Genomic DNA, 21,534 nt, shown 5'->3' with positions numbered 1-21,534 from the left:
CTAACATCAGGTCCCTTAAGACACTTAAGCAATGACTCCTTAAACACAATGCATTGTAAATCTCGAATGGTCGGATCCAAAAACGCTAGGATATTTGGATCAAAGACTTCGAAAAAATTTTAGAAGCCAAGATAAAATTTTTGGGGGTTAGTCAATTATAGTGTTTGGAAATCTGAAAAGCTGGCTCAAATCGCCACAGAAGAGTTAATATCAAGTGCCATTGATACTGTAAAAACAGCTATCATGTCATTAAGAAACAAAGAAATTACTCTAAATGCCCAAAAAATAAAAACGTCCGAAACCCAGGGACTGCCAGATTTGCTACACCTTAAAATAACAGCAAAATATATGGTTACCGTCAATATAGACACAAATGATGGACTGGTAAACGGGACAACAGGCCAACTAATTCAAATTGACAACTGCATAGTTAACAACTCTACATTAGTGACAAAACTTTGGATTAAGTTTTCAAATCTTACAGTTGATGCCATGGCCAGGTCAAAAGAGCGGAGAAATTATCACACAGATTGGACTCCAATTCAAAAAACAGCTAGAGTTTTTCAATGTGGAAGGTGAGGACATTCTTCGGTTGATCGAAAGCAATTCCCTGTTGTTCCTGCTGAGGCTATAACCATTCATAAAAGCCAAGGAGCAACCTACAGCAAAGTCGCAGTGCACCTTAAAAGGGGCATTAAGCGAGCTTCGCTTTACGTAGGATACATGCTTTTTTTCCTTTTAGGTGACTTTGTTCCTCCAACTAGATTTGGAGCTACAAATGTCCAAGGGGAGCTAGAAAGCTTAAGAGGAGAAAACGCCTTGACTACGAAATACGAATTGTTGATCAATGACGATCGTGCCAACGATCAAATTGTTTCTTCTGCCAACTTTTTATGTTATGTTGAAACCTGGACTCTTCCCCAGGAAGAGTACAATCTAAGGAATTTCAACATTATAAGGAGAATCGATAGTAACCAGTTAAATGGTATTGTGAAAAACGGAGTACTTAAATATGCCGAGCAAAGTATTTCCACAGATGTACAATTTCTTATTGAAACAAAGAAATTGCCAAGCCCCAGAGCAACCTATAAATTGATTGCATTTAAATATCTGGACACGTCATTCATAATTGTTTATAGGAGTCTCGGATTTTCTATTATAAGATTTCAAAATGAAATTAAAGCTGACGTCGAAAAGGAAGGTAGGTTACAGTGGTGAGGCCCGATACTAGGGCCTCCAATTAGAGCTAAGCTCCTTTTTGATCCATTCCCTCTGTTTGTTGTTGGTGAAACCTAGGATTGCTCAAACTTTCAGCTTTCCTATACTTCTCAGTGACTCCATCTGGTAGGCAGCAAAGTGGCGAAGTCTGATGTGGTTTAATGCTGGGCAGAAGCGGAGCAGATGTTCAGGTGTCTCTTGCTCTGTAGGTTGCTTACAGCTTCTACAAATTGTATTGTATGGCAGTCCCATCTCCATTGCGTGCTAACCGATCGCCCTATGTCCTGTGGTGACTGCCGTGATCCTGCTAATATCCCGCTTGCTGCTGGATAGCAGTTCACTGGTTCGTTTTTTGTCGTACCTCGGCCAACATTCCCTTGACCTTATGTGATCGCTCTTACTTAGCCATTCTTTGTTAGTTATCTGCTTGAAGTGGTCATGGATCCCTGTCTGGATCGCGTTTAGGGAGATCGATAATTCGAAGTCTGTACTTAGCCCTGCCGAGCCTGCACGGGCTAGTTCGTCTGCCTTCTCATTTCCTGGAATCTCGTTGTGTCCCGGTACCCAAGTTACTTGTACCTAATTTTTACCTTACCTTATTGCATTCTTGCATTCTGCCACTAGCCGTGAGCTCGTTTTCACGGCAGCTAGGGATTTTATAGCCGCTTGGCTATACGAGTAAATCTTTACTCTTTTGCCCCTGAGGTCCTGCCTTACGGAAAGCTCGACTGCTCGACTCAATTCCCCAATTTTCAGCGTAGATCCCAGTCCCTGCGTCGCAGCTCATTTTTGAGCCATCGGTGTAGAGGGACACCTCGTTCTTTACTACTAGTTTGATTTTCTATCGGCATTATATTATCTTTGTGCAATGTTTTCTTTCCATGAGAGCTTTTTATCCAGAATTATTCCTAGATACTTTGCTCTCGCCGCTAGTTTTAGCTCCATGCCGTTTACACTGGGCATGTTGAAGGGTGGTATTTTCGTTCTACGTGTGAAGAGCATAAGTTCTGTCTTGGGTTGGTTGATACCTAGTCTGCAGGTTTTTGCCTGTCTATTTAAGCGACCCAGCGCACCCGTCATTATTTCGCTAATAACGTCAGGGTATGGTCTTGATACTAGCAGTACTACGTCGTCTGCGTACGCAACTGCTTTAACTCCACCCGTATTGAGATCTGTCAATATGGCGCTCATATTAGTGAGCCAGAGAAGGGGCGATAATACCCCGCCCTGAGGTGGGTGCCACTCAGTTCGGCTATGATCGTCCTGCTCTTAAGCATGACCCCGATCCACTCTCTGATGCCTCTCTCAATACCTAACAAGTTGAGGGAACCCAGGATAGAGTCGGGGTTCACGTTATTGAACGCGCCTTTGATGTCTAGGAAGGCGGCCATCATGTATTGCTTGTGTTGTAATGTCTTCTAGACATGATGTACACCTACGTGTAGCGCTGTTTCCATTGACTTTCCTTTGCGGTACGCATGCAGCTCATCCGAGAGTTGATGTCCCTCTAGAGACTACCGGATGTGGACGTCCAGGAGTCTCTCTAGTGTCTTCAGGGCGAAGGAGGTGAGACTTACCGGTCTATAATCCTTTGCTAGGATATGCACCCTTCTGCCCGGTTTCGGTATAAATATGACTTTTGCCTCCATCCACAGGAGTGGGATGAGCGTCAGTCTTATACAAGCTTCGAAAATGGCTTTTAGCCATTTGCAAATGCTATCCTTGGCTGATTGTAGCATTGCCGGTATTAAGCCGTCTGGGCCCGGGCTCTTGTACTTCAAAAGAATCTATTGCCCACTGAATTCGCTCAGTGGTAATGATGTCTTTCGTAGGCGTGTTTATTTGAGCGTTTTTTCCCTCCTCGGGTTCCGAGCTCACTCTAAGGTTTCCTGGGCCCCAGTGGCTCCTCAATTGTCGCCGTAGCAGAGCCGTCTGCTCTGTTGATCAGGGTTGAACTTTGATGCCATTTGGCGAGAATCTTGCTTACTCTCACCGTGTCCTTTATGCCTTCTAGTGACTCGCAGTAGTTTTGCCAGGACTCTTTCTTGGCCTTGTATACTGCCCTTTTGTAAGTTTTTTGTGCTTCTTTGTATGGCTCCCATACCCGGGATATATAGCTGTTGTTAAAGGACTTTCTCGCGGTCTTTCTGAGCTCGCTTAGTTCCTTTGTCCACCACAGTGGATATTGGTTCTTCGAGAATGATAGCTTACATATCTCTTTGAAGGCGTTGTTCAGGATATTCGTGAGGTCCTTCATCTCCTTGTCGAGTGCCATTGCAGTGGATAATGCCTTAATCCTCCTGCCGTTTACTTTGGATTGAACAATTTCGCTGAATTTGTCCCAATCCGTCTTACGGGGGTTTCTTCTTGGCACCTGTTTCTTAACTGGTCTGAGAAGGAGTGCTCTGTCGAAACCCTCCAGTTCTTGACCCTGTAAATATTCTGTTATATTTGTAAGGTGAGATCTTCCCAACAAAACCCAACAAAACTTTCCGTGCACGGAAAGATGAAGGTCGGCGTATTACCCTTATTACATATCGTAACATTTCTAAAAATAATATTGTCAAAGAGTGACTCCCCTCTTTCGTTTGTCTCTGAACTTCCCCAGAGCGTGTGCCTCGCACTCGCATCACACCCGAACACCAGGGTCGTCTTCATTATTTCGGCCCATTGCAGCGGCTTTACTACCGGCTCAGGCGGGGCCGGCTCGTCATGGGCCATGTATGCCGATGCTATGGTTACTCCGCTCCCATCCGCCGCCTCAAATCTGGCCACTGCTAGATCAGGTGTGCTGAGATTGGGACAGAGAAAAGCATTAAATTGATTCTTAATTACTATGCAAGCTCTCGACCTACCATTCGAGTTTGTTCACAGTAGTGTGTATCCTTGGATCCTTAGTCCAGCGACTTGCCCATCTCCTGGTCCAAACCGATGTCGATATCCCTCTCCCTTAGAAGGATCGTAAGATTAGCTGAAGCGTGCGAGAAGCGCTTCAGATTAATCTGCACGATTTTCGACTTCGATGTTGGTGGGGGTGGCGTCAGGAGATTTGTTGTCGATGTCTATGTCGTCCAACAGTTTGTCATCGACCTCCTCCAATATCTCGTCCGCCTCGGCCATGAAGACCTTTATCTTGGCCTTCCTGATGCCGTACCGGACCTTGTGTTCATTTGCCTCCAGCTGAGGTAGGCAGCGCAGATTTATTAGCAGGAGAAAAGATTGGCCTACCTTCATCTCCTGCTCTGCTCTGAGGATGGTCCGGTCCTCTGTATGGATGTCTGGGTTCTGGGCCCTTAGACAGGCAATCACCCTGGCGTGGTCGTTTTGCCCCTTTGGTAACCAGATGCGAGCTATGGGTCTCCTTGGGATCTCCCTGGCGTGGACTAGCCTAATCTTAAGGCCATCCCATGTGTCGCTGATCTTAGCCACACACTCCGCCAGGAAGCTTCGGGAGAACCCGTCGTCACACCTGATGACCCGGTGCTCCCTGACCACGTCTGAGGAGTCGAAGGAGGGGATGGGACCGGTCGGCATGCTAATCAACCTGTCGGTTACCATGTCGGCCAACTTGGCCTCGATTTCCTCGTACTTCTCCGACAGCTGGCGACCGTCGTCATTGAGCTCGTCCACCAGACCCAAAGCCAGACTGTCTCTGCCCACCTCGCTAAATTTTTTTGTCTTGCTGACAAAGTTAGCCACTCTCGGCTTACCCTGTGGGTCCTTCGCTCTCTTAGGTGCGCTTTCGCTGGAACGCGTTCGCTGGAACGCCGACAGGCTTGCCGCTTTGTATGCCTCGAATTCCGCGATCTCCGCAAGGAATTTGGCCTTGTCCTCGGCATCCCGAGGGTCAGTCTTACCTTGGCCTCGCCCCAAAGCTGCGGCAAGGCCACTTACGACCCAGGGTTGCCTGGACCTGGGAAGGCTCCTTGCAGACACAGCTGGATTAACCCCTCAGCTGCGAACCTGGAAGTCAGTGTGCAAGGGTCGCGTCACGCACGTAATTTGATGGGAGGCTGATTAAAGACTTGCCTAAGTCCTCCCCACTCCAATTGGTCAGCATTGCCGGTCGAACCTCGACTGGGGACCTGCTTCCAGCCGCCCTCGCTTGGAGAGTATAGTCGCACTACCGATGGTGTACACAGTTACGGCAGATGACACGGTCATCCGTTGATCCTCCTGTGCACCCTATCGGCTGACGGCCGACGTTGGAAAATGCGAAAGATGTTTTTACCGGAAATTGAAGCCGTTTAAATGGGATTGGCAGATCAGTTGGGATCATCGGTATCCTCGGTATATGAGCTAGTTGACCACTTGCTGGGCCAGTGATAATATTTGCTACTATTAAATTGTCCTTTAACTCCTTAATAAGCAGCCTCGTCCCATTACACATGCTCGGAGGGTTTAAATTTCTTAAAAGCATGATTGGGATTCCGATTTTTAACGTCAATTCATGGGGTGGCAGTCCAGAAGGGTTCAACAAATTTAAAAATTCCTGTGGATAATGGACTGCATCTTCAATATTCGTTACAGTGTCGATCGATTTGTATGTTTTTGTTTGGCCGGGGACTTTTTGAACAATCAGATTATTTATTTCATTGACAGTATCATTCTTAGGTGATACTATAGCCCGAGAACACAGCCAATGGAAGTCTCTTTCGTGCAAATTCTCGATATCACGGTATACAGAATCTATTAAATTTTCCAAATTATGGAGTATTTGGCCTAGAGACTCATCCAGAAGAATGTCACAATGACCGCTTAAATTTGGAGTTGGAAAAATTCCTTCCCCAAGTTTTAGCAGTTGCTGTGGGAAATCGCTATCAGTGATTCCATGAAGATGAGCTCTCATATTTGTCCTTAATTTTAATGTTTCAATCGTAGTCCATATGGGAGACGATTTCAAGCATGCCTTGATGATATCTGCTCGCGTGCCTCTGTTAATAACGGGGAGAGTCTGTCGAAAACCTCCAGCAAATACAAAAGTAATCTGGCCCATGACTGCAGAGGAGTTCCTTAGATCCTGTAAGGTTCTGTTCACGGCCTCTATATGTGCTCTATGGCTCATCGTGCATTCGTCCCACATAATCAATGATGCCTCTTGTAGTAATTTACCAATAGGTCCATTTTTGCGTATTGAACATGTAGATTGTTGTTCAAGATTGACGGATAGTGGAAGTTTAAAAGTAGAATGAGCAGTTTTGCCATCCTTCAAAAGAGTTGCAGCATTCATCAGAGGATCCCGCAAATGGATATATTCCTCGGACCGAAGTTTCGTCTGATTCAATCTAAGAGGCAGACCTGATGCATCCGGCCAATAACGACATTCGATTCGAGCTGTAATCAATAGTTGGATTATATCTGATCTTCTGCAAGCTGTAAACGCGCTTCAGCTACCCTTGCCCTGTCGCGTTCATTATTTTGAGAGTGAATCAAATCGATTGCTGCAGAACGCGACTGTCTAACTCTTAATCGTTTTCTCTTAAGCCTATCTGCTCGTCTTTCTGCTGATTCTTCCTTGTGCATCTGCATTGCTCTCAGCCGCTCAGTCTCTCGGATGGAGGCCCGTTCTTCGTCAGTTATATTCGTAATCTTACGTCTTTTTGCTTCTGTATTACGATTACGACGACCCAACCTCGACTTCTTGGGTGGCATGACTTCGTTTCTTACTGAACCTGAACAAAAAAATAAAATTTTTATCTCAAATTCCTTATTTCAATATGTTTTGAATGTTTGACAGGAAATGCTTTGGCTGCCTATAGAGGGCGGTAGATGTAAGGTAGTTTTTTGATATTTTTTAACACCTTGGATTACGTTATCGTAATTTTAGTAAGGATGCCTATTTTTATTTTAAATGAAATATAGCCTATGTCACTCAGGAATGATGTAGCTTTCCAACAGTGAAAGAATTTTTCAAATCTGCCAAGTACTTTCGGAGCCTATTCAATTCATACAAACAAACAAACAAACTCACCTTTCCTCTTTATATAATAGTACTAGCTGTACCCTGCCACGTTTCTCTGTGGCATATTGTGGTTAAGAGGGCACTTCTGAATACGTCAATGTTCCGGCAAAATCATCTTCCTGGCATAAGGTGAAGAAGGCAGTCAGAGTTGTCGCTGGTGGATTCAGGACTCTTTCTTGCACATTTCTTTCTGTGAAATAGATACGTTGACCATTCTCCAAATGGACTGCCAAGTGAACTAAAGCTGGATAGCGTTCATGAATGGGAAACGAACAAATTCTCCATGCAACCTCGTTGCTGCTTATGTATCTTCCAGCCTGGTATTGAGATATTTAATCGACAACTCGTACTGCATTGCTGTCCCCATTTTCTGCCTGAACACCAAAAACTGCCATATCGCTGCCTTTATTCACGTACTTGCAGATATATTTAATCGATTTCACGGAATTGCAATATTCTACGTTGATGTGCGCTTTGTATGATTTTGACAATAGTGGTGAGTATGGAACCACCCAACGATTGTCTACCTCAATATCACCAATTCTCATGTTTAAAGTTGCCGAAGTCCCTCCATCTTCAGTTGACCGTCTCCTATACAGAGGATATCCATCGTCCCCTGTTACGGTGTTGGCTGTAAATGCTCGAGGATATCGCTTGGAACACTTCCCGTCTACCATGCATGGTGAACTTCGGTTGAGGGTACCACATGGGCATGTTCTTGATGACAACTGCATGCAAATCTGTATCAATTGTCAATTTCGTCTGGAGTAATTTTCTCATACAGCCAAATCAGTATGTGCGCATGCGGCAATCCTCTCTTCTGCCATTCTACTGAATACATCCAGCACCGCACAGATCCAAAAACTCCATGTTTCACAATGAAATCCATCAGTGACTTGAGCTTTTGTCTGAAAACACGGGCTGTGATGTCATGCCTATTCCATATGATTGTCCAGGAAATAACAGCTGTACTATCTCGTCCCAAGCTGGATTGCATGTGAAGGTGATAAATAAATCTGGACGGCCGTAGCAACGAACATATGCCATGGCATCTTGAACATATTCATTCATGTGGCTTGGACTACCTATGTATGAGGATGGCAAAATCGTGAGCTTTCCAACGTTGGTTTTATTACGGTCATTCATCACAGCATCCCGCAAATGGATATATTCCTCGGACCGAAGTTTCTTCTGATTCAATCGGAGGAACAGCAAACGTTCTGTTTCAATTTTTGCATACATATCGACAATGTACTAATGAAACAACTGACGACATTTCAATATATGATTGCAATCGGTCCTCCTAACCATTAACCTGTATGAGTAAAAGTTCATCGCGCAGCCGCTCAGTCTCTCGGATGGAGGCCCGTTCTTCGTCAGTCATATTCGTAATCTTACGTCTTTTTGCTTCTGTATTGCGAATACGACGACCCAATCTCGACTTCTTTGGTGGCATGACTTCGTTTCTTACTGAACCTGAACAAAAAAATAAAATTTGTATCTCCAATTTCTTCTTTCAATATGTTTTGAATGTTTGACAGGAAATGCTTTGATTCAGCTGGCTGCCTGTAGAGGGCGCAGCAGTAGGGGCACGGGGAAACGCTAAAAAAATTGATATATTCGCAACCGCAGATAAGCTGTCAACATCTAAAGTAGACTATAACCGAGCTGGAACCTCAACGCATGTTGTGTAAAAATTTGGACTTAATCGGTTCTGAACTTTTCAAGTCTATGAAGGATGTAGACACGAACAGAGCATTTTTCTATACTATTATATAAAGAGGTAATGTAAGTTTGTTTGTATGTATTGAATAGGCTCCGAAAGTACTTGGCAGATTTGAAAAATTCTTTCACTGTTGGAAAGCTACATCATTCCTGAGTGTTATAGGCTATATTTCATTTAAAAAAAAATAGGCATCCTTACTAAAATTAAGATAACGTAATCCAAGGTGTTAAAAAAATATCAAAAATCTACCTTACATCTACCGCCCTCTACAGGCAGACAAAGCATTTCCTGTCAAACATTCAAAACATATTGAAATAAGGAATTGGAGATACAAATTTTATTTTTTTGTTCAGGTTCAGTAAGAAACGAAGTCATGCCACCCAAGAAGTCGAGTTTGGGTCGTCGTACTCGCAATACAAAAGCAAACAGACGTAAGATTACGAATATGAGTGACGAAGAACGGGCCTCCACAGAGAGAGACGCAATGTCGTTATTGGCCGGATGCATCAGGTTTGCATATACTGTCAGGCTCCTTCGATTGAATCAGACGAAACTTCGGTCAGAGGAATATATCCATTTGCGGGATGCTGTGATGAATGACCGTAATACAACCAACGATTTTGCCATCCTCATACATAGGTAGTCCACGCCAAATGCATGAATATGCTCAAGATGCCATGGCATATGTTCGTTGCTACGGCCGTCCAGACTTATTTATCACCTTCACATGCAATCCAGCTTGGGACGAGATAGTACAGCTGTTATTTCCTGGACAATCGTATAGGGATAGGCATGACATCACAGCCCGTGTTTTCAGACAAAAGCTCAAGTCACTGATGGATTTTATTGTGAAACATGGAGTTTTTGGATCTGTGCGGTGCTGGATGTATTCAGTAGAATGGCAGAAGAGAGGATTGCCGCATGCGCACATACTGATTTGGCTGCATGATAAAATTACTCCAGACGAAATCGACGATGTTATATGCGCTGAGATTCCATGGGCCGAGGTTGATACGGATTTGCATGAAGTTGTCATCAAGAACATGATCCATGGCCCATGTGGTACCCTCAACCCATGTTCACCATGCATGGTAGACGGAAAGTGTTTCAAGGGATATCCTCGAGCATTTACAGCCAACACCGTAACAGGGGACGATGGATATCCTCTGTATAGGAGACGGTCAACTGAAGATGGAGGGACTTCGGCAAATTTAAACATGAGAATTGGTGATATTGAGGTAGACAATCGTTGGGTGGTTCCATACTCAACACTATTGTCAAAATCATACAAGCGCACATCAACGTAGAATATTGCAATTCCGTGAAATCGATTAAATATATCTGCAAGTACGTGAATAAAGGCAGCGATATGGCAGCTTTTGGTGTTCAGGCAGTAAATGGTGACAACAATGCAGTACGAGTTCTCGATGAAATATCTCAATACCAGGCTAGAAGATACATAAGCAGCAACGAGGCTGCATGGAGAATTTTTTAATTCCACATTCATGAACGCTATCCATTAGGAGAATGGTCAACGTGTCTATTTCACAGAAAGAAATGTGCAAGAAAGAGTCCTGAATCCGCCAGCGACAACTCTGACTGCCTTCTTCACCTTATGCCAGGAAGATGATTTTGCCAGAACCTTGATGTATTCAGAAGTGCCCTCTTAACCATAATATGCCCAGCAGGTGGTCAACTAGCTCATATACCGAGGATACCGATGATCCAAAATGATATGACAGTCCCATTTAAACGGCTTCAATTTCCGGTAAAAACATCTTTCGCATTAACAATTAACAAGTCACAAGGCAAAACCTTCGAATTAGTATGGATTGATCTGCGAAAGAAATGTTTTAATCATGGTCAACTGTATGTTGGTCTATCGCGAGTCGGAGCCAATGAAAATCAATTTATTTTGCTGCCACAAAATAAAACATCAAATATTGTTTACAGAGAAGCTCTAACAAAATAAATGTATTTTCTTTTAGGGTTATGACCTCAATAATTGAAAAAAAAAAAATTAATAAAGGATGAATATGTGTCATATTATTATTATTATTATGAATGTGTTAAAATTGACAAATCTAAATGTAATGTTTAATGCCGTGCGAAGCCGGGACGGGCTGCTAGTTATATATATAGATTGGGACTTTCATTATCTCGCTAGAAACATCGGAAAAAATTAAAATTTCGTTTGTATCTGTTTTATGCCAAGTGGATGTTTTAATCTTTAGCATTTTCTCGGAATTTACTTGTTTCAAATAATCATGTTTAAGTAATTTCCAATCTCGTGAGTTGCATACCCAATTCTTTATCCTCAATATATTCAGTGAATTGTTGTAAATTGAAAATAAGTTCTGCTACGTGTTGGTCTTTTTCCTTTTCTATTTTGAATTTGTTGATATCTATATCCCGCTATTAATCACATCTATAATCATATTCAAATCGTGATTCTGAACGGAATTTTCTGACAAATTATTGATTTTGCCTTCTAACTCATCTCTGTCATCCTGATCAGGGTGCCGAATAAATATTTATACGCTGTTCCTACAGTATTTACCAGACCTCGTTTGTTTCTCTTAATTATGCTCAAACCGTTTATTTCCCTTTTTAGTTTTTCGACTGAGTAATCTATTTGGATTACATCAGGAAAATATTTCGCCTCATCCAATTAATTCTCAAACATTACCTTGGTCTTAGTTACGTTTATGCTTAAGTAGTGATATTTGTAACTTGTGGGTATCTCCGTAACTCCTGTTTGGAATACGAGGTATCCATTTTTAGCACTAATTGTGTTTACTTCTATGCTACTGCCTTGGACTATTGTGATGAGAGTGATGATTGCCAGACATATAATCATTACGGGGAATACGGGACATCTTCTAATCTAATCTTCTAATCTTCTTCGATGGGTCTGGAATTATCGTATTTACTTTGGTTAGTCTTTTTTTGTTTCCTAAATTTTGACTTGTAATGTACGATTTTCCTGCCTCTATTTGTTTCCTCGAAGTGTTTATCGTCCACTTGTCTAATCTGACCTGTTTTTTTAAATGGGTTGCTTACCTTACTTTTGACTAATGGGGATTGCCTATATTTCGTATCAACATCATAACTATGTCTGTTTTTGTTTAGCTGGTCAATCTTGTAAATTTTGTTCTGTTGTACTTAAAATCAGGGCCACCTGCGTATAGAAAAATATCTGCTGGAGTTCTTTTAGTGGTATTGTGCCTTGTTTTGTGATTATAAACATATAGGTTATAATATAGATCGTTTCAAATTTTGTGCATCGATCTTCTATATTTTGTTCACTACCAATAATTCTCAGCTTCTCATTTACGGTCTTATGAAATCTTTCTATATCGGATACACCATTTTTGCTTGTTGTGATGGTTATATTTACACCTTCTGATTTTAGCCAGTTTTGCAATGCTATACACATAAACGCTGAATCTTTATCTGCTTTTATTTCTTGCGGTTTTCCCATGTCATTAAATATCTTTATGAGGGCTCTCTTTGCTTCTAGCCAATCTCTACTTTTTACTTCAATTAGAGTAGCAAATTTCGAATAGATATCTATGCAAGATAGGAAGGTTTGATTCCCTGTTAGATAAAAGTCAATCACGTATTTTTTTCTAGCGTTTAGCACTTCAGGTGTCGTTTCAAATAAAAGTTTCGTATTCCTATGTTCAGTTTATGTTTTGAATGAGTTTCTGACTGTCAGGATAGTAATATTCTTCTCTAAACAAATTAATGGTTTTTTCGATACCTGGGTGTAAAAGTTCCTAATGTTTATTTAAGATTAAATCTCTAATTTCTACATTTGTCAGAATATCAGGTAACTATACCCTTTGGAATATCAGAAAGTCATCGTCATCTGGGAAATAAAGAGTGCTTTTCTTTGTGGACAAATATTCTTTGATGAGGGTTTTGGCTAACTCGATCGTCATTTCTTTATTTGTGATTTTTATTTTTAATTTCTGAATATAATGACTAGGGCTAACTGTGTCTGCTTCTCCTTTTTCTACCACTATTTGCATAGAGAAATAGTTGAAGGGTCTTTCGGTAATGGAGATGTAGTTTAAGTTATCTTCAGCAGCACTATGCATTGTTGCATGCATGCTGTCCGCAATTTCGCCAACCATGGCTGGCTTCTTCTACTAATGTGCGGGAAAGGGCATCCGCTACATAATTTTCATTGCGTGGAAGATACTTCATTTTGTAATCAAATTCAATCAATTTAATTTTCCACCTTTGCAATTTCATGTTGGCCACACTAGTGGTTTGTGATCGCTTAATATTTCAAACGGCCTTCCAAATAGATATAACCTAAAATATTTAGTTGCCCAAATTATAGCTAACAGTTCTTTTTCGATAATCGCATTATTTATTTCATGTTAACATGTATTCATGTAACATACCGGCTTATGATTTTGTGACAAAACAGCACCGATTGCTTATTACTAGCGTCAGTTGTTTAGGAAAAGGGTTTTGAGAAATCAAGATAGATTAAAATCGGATCTGAAGTTATCAGTACCTTTAATTTTTCAAATGACCCTATGTAATCTCTGCATTTGGTATCGATTACCGCTCCTTTTTTAACTTTAGGGTCATAGGTTTATCTACCTTAGCAAAGTTAGTAATGAATTTGGGATAGAACATAATCCCAAAAGTGATTTTATTTGTTTAGGAGTTTTTGGAAATGGGAATTTTGTCATTGCGTTTGTTTTGTTTGGGTTAGGTTAAATTCCATTAGTAGTGACAACGTGTCCTAGGAATTGTGTTTCTTTACTCATGAACTCACATTTATCCAATTGCAATTTCAAATTAGTGTCCCTTAATTTTCCAAAGACTTTCTTCAATGATAAAATGTGCTCCTCCAATGAAGTGGAGTAAATTATAATATCATCCAAGTATACTAAAAAATCCTTTTAGATTAAATTTTCCAACAAATTGTTCAAGCAAAAGTTGCCGGTGCATTTTTAAGGCCAAAGGGCATGCGTGTATATTCGTAGTGCCCATGTTTGGTTGAAAACGCTGTCTTTGCAATAGAATTTTCTTACCTGAATTTTGGTTTACCTGAGGCGTCTGCCTTCTTTGGGACTACCCAAATAGGTGAACAAAAGGATGACTTTGATTTTCGGATAATGCCCTGCTCTATCATTTTCTTAGTTTGTTTGTTTACCTCCTGATCAACGCTCTGGGGGTATTTGTATGGTTTGCGATAAACCGGGTCTTCATGCTGAGTTTGGATATCATGCTTAATAGTACTAGTGAAAGTCAAATTCTTACCTTTTCTGTACTAAATGTCGCTTTATTTGTATAGGACCTTCTTTAAACATTCCATTTCTTCAACATTAAGATGTTCAAGTCTAAACTCGTTACATTCGCGTGATTCGTTATTGATTGTTTATTCGTTATTAATTGTTTCATCAGCAATGGATGTGGGATCGGATTGCATTGCATCTGCATCATCTGCATCTTTACTGTTTTTATGAGTAAGGCACTTTAGGGGTACGGTGTTCTCCATTTTTTGTTTTGTTTTGATGATAACCTTTTTTGCTTTTTGACTGAGACACTTTGCTAGTGGATCTCATCCTTTTTAATTGGGTCAAGGCATCTTGTTGATGCGGTCTCGCCCTTTTTGGTTGGGTCAAGGAAACTTATTGATGCGGTCTCGCCCTTTTTCTCCTCACAGATCTATACTCTATCTATATATATAAAAATGCTCTGTTCGTGTCTACATCCTTCATAGACTTGAAAAGTTCTGAACCGTTTAAGTCCAAATTTTTACACAACATGCGTTGAGGTTCCAGCTCGGTTATTGTCTACTTTTGATGTTGATAGCTTATCTGCGGTTGCGAATATATCAATTTTTTTAGCGTTTCCCCGTGCCCCTACTGCTGCGCCCTCTACAGGCAGCCAGCTGAATCAAAGCATTTCCTGTCAAACATTCAAAACATATTGAAAGAAGAAATTGGAGATACAAATTTTATTTTTTTTGTTCAGGTTCAGTAAGAAACGAAGTCATGCCACCAAAGAAGTCGAGATTGGGTCGTCGTATTCGCAATACAGAAGCAAAAAGACGTAAGATTACGAATATGACTGACGAAGAACAGGCCTCCATCCGAGAGACTGAGCGACAACTCTGACTGCCTTCTTCACCTTATGCCAGGAAGATGATTTTGCCGGAACATTGACGTATTCAGAAGTGCCCTCTTAACCACAATATGCCACAGAGAAACGTGGCAGGGTACAGCTAGTACTATTATATAAAGAGGAAAGGTGAGTTTGTTTGTTTGTTTGTATGAATTGAATAGGCTCCGAAAGTACTTGGCAGATTTGAAAAATTCTTTCACTGTTGGAAAGCTTCATCATTCCTGAGTGACATAGGCTATATTTCATTTTAAAAAAAATAGGCATCCTTACTAAAATTACGATAACGTAATCCAAGGTGTTAAAAAAATATTAAAAAACTACCTTACATCTACCGCCCTCTACAGGCAGCCAAAGCATTTCCTGTCAAACATTCAAAACATATTGAAATAAGGAATTTGAGATAAAAATTTTATTTTTTTGTTCAGGTTCAGTAAAAAACGAAGTCATGCCACCCAAGAAGTCGAGTTTGGGTCGTCGTAATCGTAATACAGAAGCAAAAAGACGTAAGATTACGAATATAACTGACGAAGAACGGGCCTCCATCCGAGAGACTGAGCGGCTGAGAGCAATGCAGATGCACAAGGAAGAATCAGCAGAAAGACGAGCAGATAGGCTTAAGAGAAAACGATTAAGAGTTAGACAGTCGCGTTCTGCAGCAATCGATTTGATTCACTCTCAAAATAATGAACGCGACAGGGCAAGGGTAGCTGAAGCGCGTTTACAGCTTGCAGAAGATCAGATATAATCCAACTATTGATTACAGCTCGAATCGAATGTCGTTATTGGCCGGATGCATCAGGTCTGCCTCTTAGATTGAATCAGACGAAACTTCGGTCCGAGGAATATATCCATTTGCGGGATCCTCTGATGAATGCTGCAACTCTTTTGAAGGATGGCAAAACTGCTCATTCTACTTTTAAACTTCCACTATCCGTCAATCTTGAACAACAATCTACATGTTCAATACGCAAAAATGGACCTATTGGTAAATTACTACAAGAGGCATCATTGATTATGTGGGACGAATGCACGATGAGCCATAGAGCACATATAGAGGCCGTGAACAGAACCTTACAGGATCTAAGGAACTCCTCTGCAGTCATGGGCGGGATTACTTTTGTATTTGCTGGAGGTTTTCGACAGACTCTCCCCGTTATTAACAGAGGCACGCGAGCAGATATCATCAAGGCATGCTTGAAATCGTCTCCCATATGGACTACGATTGAAACATTAAAATTAAGGACAAATATGAGAGCTCATCTTCATGGAATCACTGATAGCGATTTCCCACAGCAACTGCTAAAACTTGGGGAAGGAATTTTTCCAACTCCAAATTTAAGCGGTCATTGTGACATTCTTCTGGATGAGTCTCTAGGCCAAATACTCCATAATTTGGAAAATTTAATAGATTCTGTATACCCTGATATCGAGAATTTGCACGAAAGAGACTTCCATTGGCTGTGTTCTCGGGCTATAGTATCACCTAAGAATGATACTGTCAATGAAATAAATAATCTGATTGTTCAAAAAGTCCCCGGCCAAACAAAAACATACAAATCGATCGACACTGTAACGAATATTGAAGATGCAGTCCATTATCCACAGGAATTTTTAAATTTGTTGAACCCTTCTGGACTGCCACCCCATGAATTGACGTTAAAAATCGGAATCCCAATCATGCTTTTAAGAAATTTAAACCCTCCGAGCATGTGTAATGGGACGAGGCTGCTTATTAAGGAGTTAAAGGACACTTTAATAGTAGCAAATATTATCACTGGCCCAGCAAGTGGTCAACTAGCTCATATACCGAGGATACCGATGATCCCAACTGATCTGCCAATCCCATTTAAACGGCTTCAATTTCCGGTAAAAACATCTTTCGCATTAACAATTAACAAGTCCCAAGGCCGAACCTTCGAATTAGTAGGGATCGATCTGCGAAATAAATGTTTAACTCATGGTCAACTGTATGTTGGTCTATCGCGAGTCGGAGCCCCTGAAAATCAATTTATTTTGCTGCCACAAAATAAAACAACATCAAATACTGTTTACAGAGAAGCACTATCAAAATAAATGTATTTTCTTTTAGGGTTATGACCTCAATAATTGAAAAAAAAGGATGATTATGTGTCATATTATTATTATTATTATGAATGTGTTAAAATTGAGAAATCTAAATGTAATGTTTAATGCCCGTGCGAAGCCGGGACGGGCCGCTAGTATATATATATTTATATATATACATGTAAATACATCTTTCAGCGGACACTTTTCTTAATGATGGAGATCCCTCGGTGGTGGCAGCAGGTCACAGTTTTTTGCGACCGAAGCGATTGTTTTGTTAATATGTTTGGATTACCACAGAAGCGAGTCGAGGGCAACACTTCAAAAAAATAAAAAAATTATTACGTTTTCAGTTTTTTTTTTTTAATCAAATTTGAGATATAGCCATTTTGTATTACTGTACAATTTTGTGTAAAATTTTATGAAAATCGGACTACTATATCATATAGCTCCCATTGGAACAATAGAAAAATTTTTACAAAAAAAATTATAACCTTTTAAGTTTTTAACACATTTGCATATAATTTGAAATATAGGAGTTCTGAAACATTTTAGAATTTCGATGTTAATTTTATTAAAATCGGACAGCTATATCATATAGCTTCCATAGGAACGATCGGAAAATTTCTAGAAAAAATTATAACTTTTCCAATTTTTAACAGATTTGCATAAAATTTGAAATATAATATAATATATATATATATATATATATATATATATATATATATATCGTTTAAATATATATTAATCGTTTTAGAATTTTGTTTTTAGTTTTATTTAAATCGGACGACTAGCTATAGTGCATATATGTAGCTGCCATAGGAAAAATCAGAAAATCTTGATAATAAATTATAACTTGTCCAGTTTTCAAAAGATTTTCATATAATTTGAGATATATCCATTTTGTATTGTTTTAGAATTTCGGTTTTTATTTTATTGAAATCAAACGACTATATCATATAGCTGCCATAGGAACGATCAGAAAATCTTAAGAAAAATGATAACTTTTCCAGTTTTTAACAGATTTGCATATAATTTAAGATAAAGCCATATTGTATTATTTTAGAATTTCGGCTTTCATTTTATTAAAATCGAACAACTATATTTTATAGTCGCCATAGGTTTGCATATTATTAAAATCAAACAACTATATCGTATAGTTGCCATAGGAACGATCGGAAAATTTGTAGGAAAAAATTTTAGCTTTTCCAGTTTCAACAGATTTGCATAAAAATTGAAATATAGAAGTTTTAAATCGTTTTAGAATTTTATTTTTAATTTTATTAAAATCGTACGACTATATAATATAGCTGCTGCAAGCAGTTGACTCTGGGAGTCACTTGCTCAATAATGGCGACAAACAAAATTTTGGGTATGTCCGCTCATGCTCATGTTTACATAATAGACCGCATTTCACGTCTCCTACTTTACATCATTTTGTATTGTTTTAGAGTTTCGGTTTTAGTTTTATTAAATATATCAGATATCAAATATCAGAAGCATAGAGATAAAAAAGATTTTGGGTATGTCTTCTCAGGCTAACTTTACTTGACATAGAACAACAAGGTTTAAGTAAACAAAACAATTGCTAAAATACAACAACATTGCCTATTTATTAGGTAGTTTCTAGTTTTCTAATTTTCGAGACATTTTCCGAGTGGTACCAGTGTATCATTCATTATTGTGTTCGCGAATTTTTTACTCTGTGACAAAAAAAAAACAAAACAAAACAAGAAAATGCCGCGCATATCGTCTTTGTCTCAAGAACAACGCCGCCAATAATCACTTAGGCGAAATTGTGCCCAATACGCTCGAAATTCCTCTCAAATTAGAGCACGAAATGCCGAGCACAATGCCTCCGTCCGGCTAGAAAACTATGAGACTGCACATTAGGTTCGCGCGCGAAACACTGTAGCACGTTCTCAGAGAAGACGTAGTGAACGAATGGATAAATGATGTCCGGATTAAACAAAACTCTGGGGAGAGACGACAACAGCAGGTGCGAAACATTGCGGATCACGCTTGCTGGAGAGCGATCGGAGAATATCGCGAGCAGGAGCGGCTTTGGGATGCTGCAGCGCATGCCCTCGCCAGGCAAAATCCGGAAGAACGACGGCGACAGCAGGTGCAAAACACTGCGGGTCACGCTGCCTGGAGAGCGATCGCAGAAAATCGCGGGCCAGAGCGTGATCGGAATACTGCAGCGCATGCCCTCGCCAGAGAAAATCCGGAGAAACGATGGCGGCAGCAGGTTAAAAATACAGCCACTCGCTTAACTGGACAGCTGAGGAGGAAAATCGAAGGGCCGATCAAGCACGAGACGCCGAAGTCCACCGGATCACGAGGAACAACCCAATAAGTTCATCGGAAAACTCGACTTCAGTCGAGATTTCGGGTACTTTCTACTAGTTCCGAAGTTTCCACGGACGAAAGAGAGGATTAACGGGAACGCCAATGCCAAAGGAACCGAGCAACTGCGAGGGAACAATATCAAAGGACTATCAAGGACGGACCAACTGAATGCTGTGTATGCTGTGGAGGAACATGGTTTCTCAAATAAGTGCATTGAATAAAATTTATATTTCTGCTAGGTTTCCCAATTTGAATGTAGACAATGCATTTTATCTTAGTAGGAAATTTCCAGTAAGTCCGGCAAATATCAGTTTTGCAGCACATGTCGTCAGAGTGTTTCGAAGGGTCGGCTACCATCCCTTTGTCTCCCTAATGGGTTTGACTTTCCAGACATCCCTGAGTGTCTTAAAAATCGAACATGCCTTGAGGAGCGCCTTATTTCTCCGCGAATTCCTTTAACGCGAATTATCTCCCTAGGCTATGAAAGGCAATGTGGAATTAGAGGTTCAGTAGTAAATGTTCCAATTTAAGTATCTGATACGGTAAACGCCCTCCCCCGTTCATTGATTCGACTCATGTCATACAGGTTCACCTCAAAAGAAAGTTAAACTATTCCCACAATTTCATGACTGAAACTATTCGACCCGCTCGGGTCTTTGAAGCTGTCCATTAATTAGTTAACACTGAACTCTACAGAAAGCACAATATAACCTTTAATGGTGGTTGGCTTACTCAAATGGGAAATCGAGAAGAAATCCCATTTATCGCAGATGGAGCTGAGGAAGTGGAACAGCTTTTACGCCAATTGCCCAGTAGATAATTAAATCGACCAGAAGAAGAACCCAGGTGGTCATGAAAACCTTTCACAAAATTATAATAACCCTGCACTTCAACGCATGGCTTTGGGCCCTGGAGAAGGCCGCCTCCCAACTAATTGAACCCTTGATGAAGATGCAGAAGAACTGTCTTTCCCAACAATCTCTTTCGGATCAATATTTAAAGCAATAACCACCTATGCAAAAAAACCAAGTGCAGTAGTACCTAAGGTTCTTTAAATGTACAAGTCTTATTAAATTCAGCGAATTCAAAATTTAATCTCCATTGGCCTACTCAAAAAATTAGGTGCGGTAACTGCTGCCAATGCAATGGATAATTCCTTTATTAACAATCTTGTACAGCAGGAAAACGGATTTCATATTTTGAAAGGTCTTCGCTCCGCACCAGCTCATTGGGAAGCTGAGAAAAAAAAAGTTATTGCCATGATCAGGCAATTTGGGCTGCCTACTTTTTTCATAACTTTTTCCGCTACTGAATCGAAATGGAATGAACTTTTCGTTATTCTTTCCCGTCTATTAGATAATTGAAATATTGCTGAGGACGAAGCGGCAGTTCTTTCTAGCTCCGAAAAAGCTCGATTAATTAGATCTGACCCCGTAATATACTCCCGATATTTTGACTTTAGCTTTCGACATTTAATAAAATTGTTCAAAAGCTCCGAAATTTTTGGCGTGTATACCCTTGTGCATTATTATTAGAGGATTGAGTTCCAGCACAGAGGATCGCCCCACTCTCATGGCATGTACTGGTTTTCTGGCGCTCCAAAGCTGGAAGGACCAGAAAATTCCGATCACGTTGTTCTTTTCATTGATCGTTTTATTACTACCTTCGGGGATGATCCTGAATTACAAGAGGTAATTCAATATCAGCGCCATAAGCATAGTTCTTCGTGCTTAAGAGAACTCCGTGGCCTGGAAATCTGCAGATTTCAAGTACCATACCCTCCAATGCCTGAAACAGTAGTTATATTTTCATTGGAAGAAATCGAAGCCAATGTTGAACATTATAAAGCCATGTTTAAAAAAATTATAGACCTTTTAAAATCCTGTTCCGATGAAGAAGCAATCCTTTTTAATAGTTTTGAAAATTTCCTTACCCATTTAGAAATAACTTTTGAAGAATATAGGTTCACATCCGATCAAGCTTAAAAAAACCTCAGGTATTTCTCCGCCGAAAATTTTCCGATAGACTGCTAGGGATATCCTAGGCCTACATAGGG

General features: G+C 40.3%; 1 protein-coding gene, 1 long non-coding RNA gene and 1 pseudogene across 2 annotated transcripts; 2 read left to right on the top strand and 1 right to left on the bottom strand.

Moving 5' to 3' along the window:
• Positions 1–2,620: 2,620 nt before the first annotated feature.
• Positions 2,621–5,278, bottom strand: LOC147643624 (uncharacterized). Its single transcript, XM_086832986.1, has 3 exons — positions 5,263–5,278; positions 4,074–5,156; positions 2,621–4,009 (listed from the first exon to the last, which is right to left on the bottom strand). Exons 1-2 carry the CDS (start codon positions 5,276–5,278, stop codon positions 4,216–4,218), a joined length of 957 nt encoding a protein of 318 aa, XP_086689112.1. The 3' UTR covers positions 2,621–4,009; positions 4,074–4,215.
• A 10,009-nt stretch (positions 5,279–15,287) lies between these two features.
• On the top strand, positions 15,288–17,136 carry LOC147643623 (uncharacterized). Its single transcript, XR_015271742.1, has 2 exons — positions 15,288–15,765; positions 15,826–17,136. It is a non-coding gene; the product is annotated as an uncharacterized LOC147643623 (long non-coding RNA).
• A 1,866-nt stretch (positions 17,137–19,002) lies between these two features.
• On the top strand, positions 19,003–20,298 carry LOC147643622 (uncharacterized; annotated as a pseudogene).
• Positions 20,299–21,534: the final 1,236 nt, after the last annotated feature.

Source organism: Drosophila serrata, unplaced genomic scaffold (assembly GCF_035046125.1).
Source record: "Drosophila serrata isolate PLE 108 unplaced genomic scaffold, ASM3504612v1 contig_261, whole genome shotgun sequence".
Lineage (NCBI taxonomy): Eukaryota > Metazoa > Arthropoda > Insecta > Diptera > Drosophilidae > Drosophila > Drosophila serrata.
Note: the sequence above shows the minus strand (reverse complement) of the source record. Positions and strands in the feature narration are given on the sequence as shown.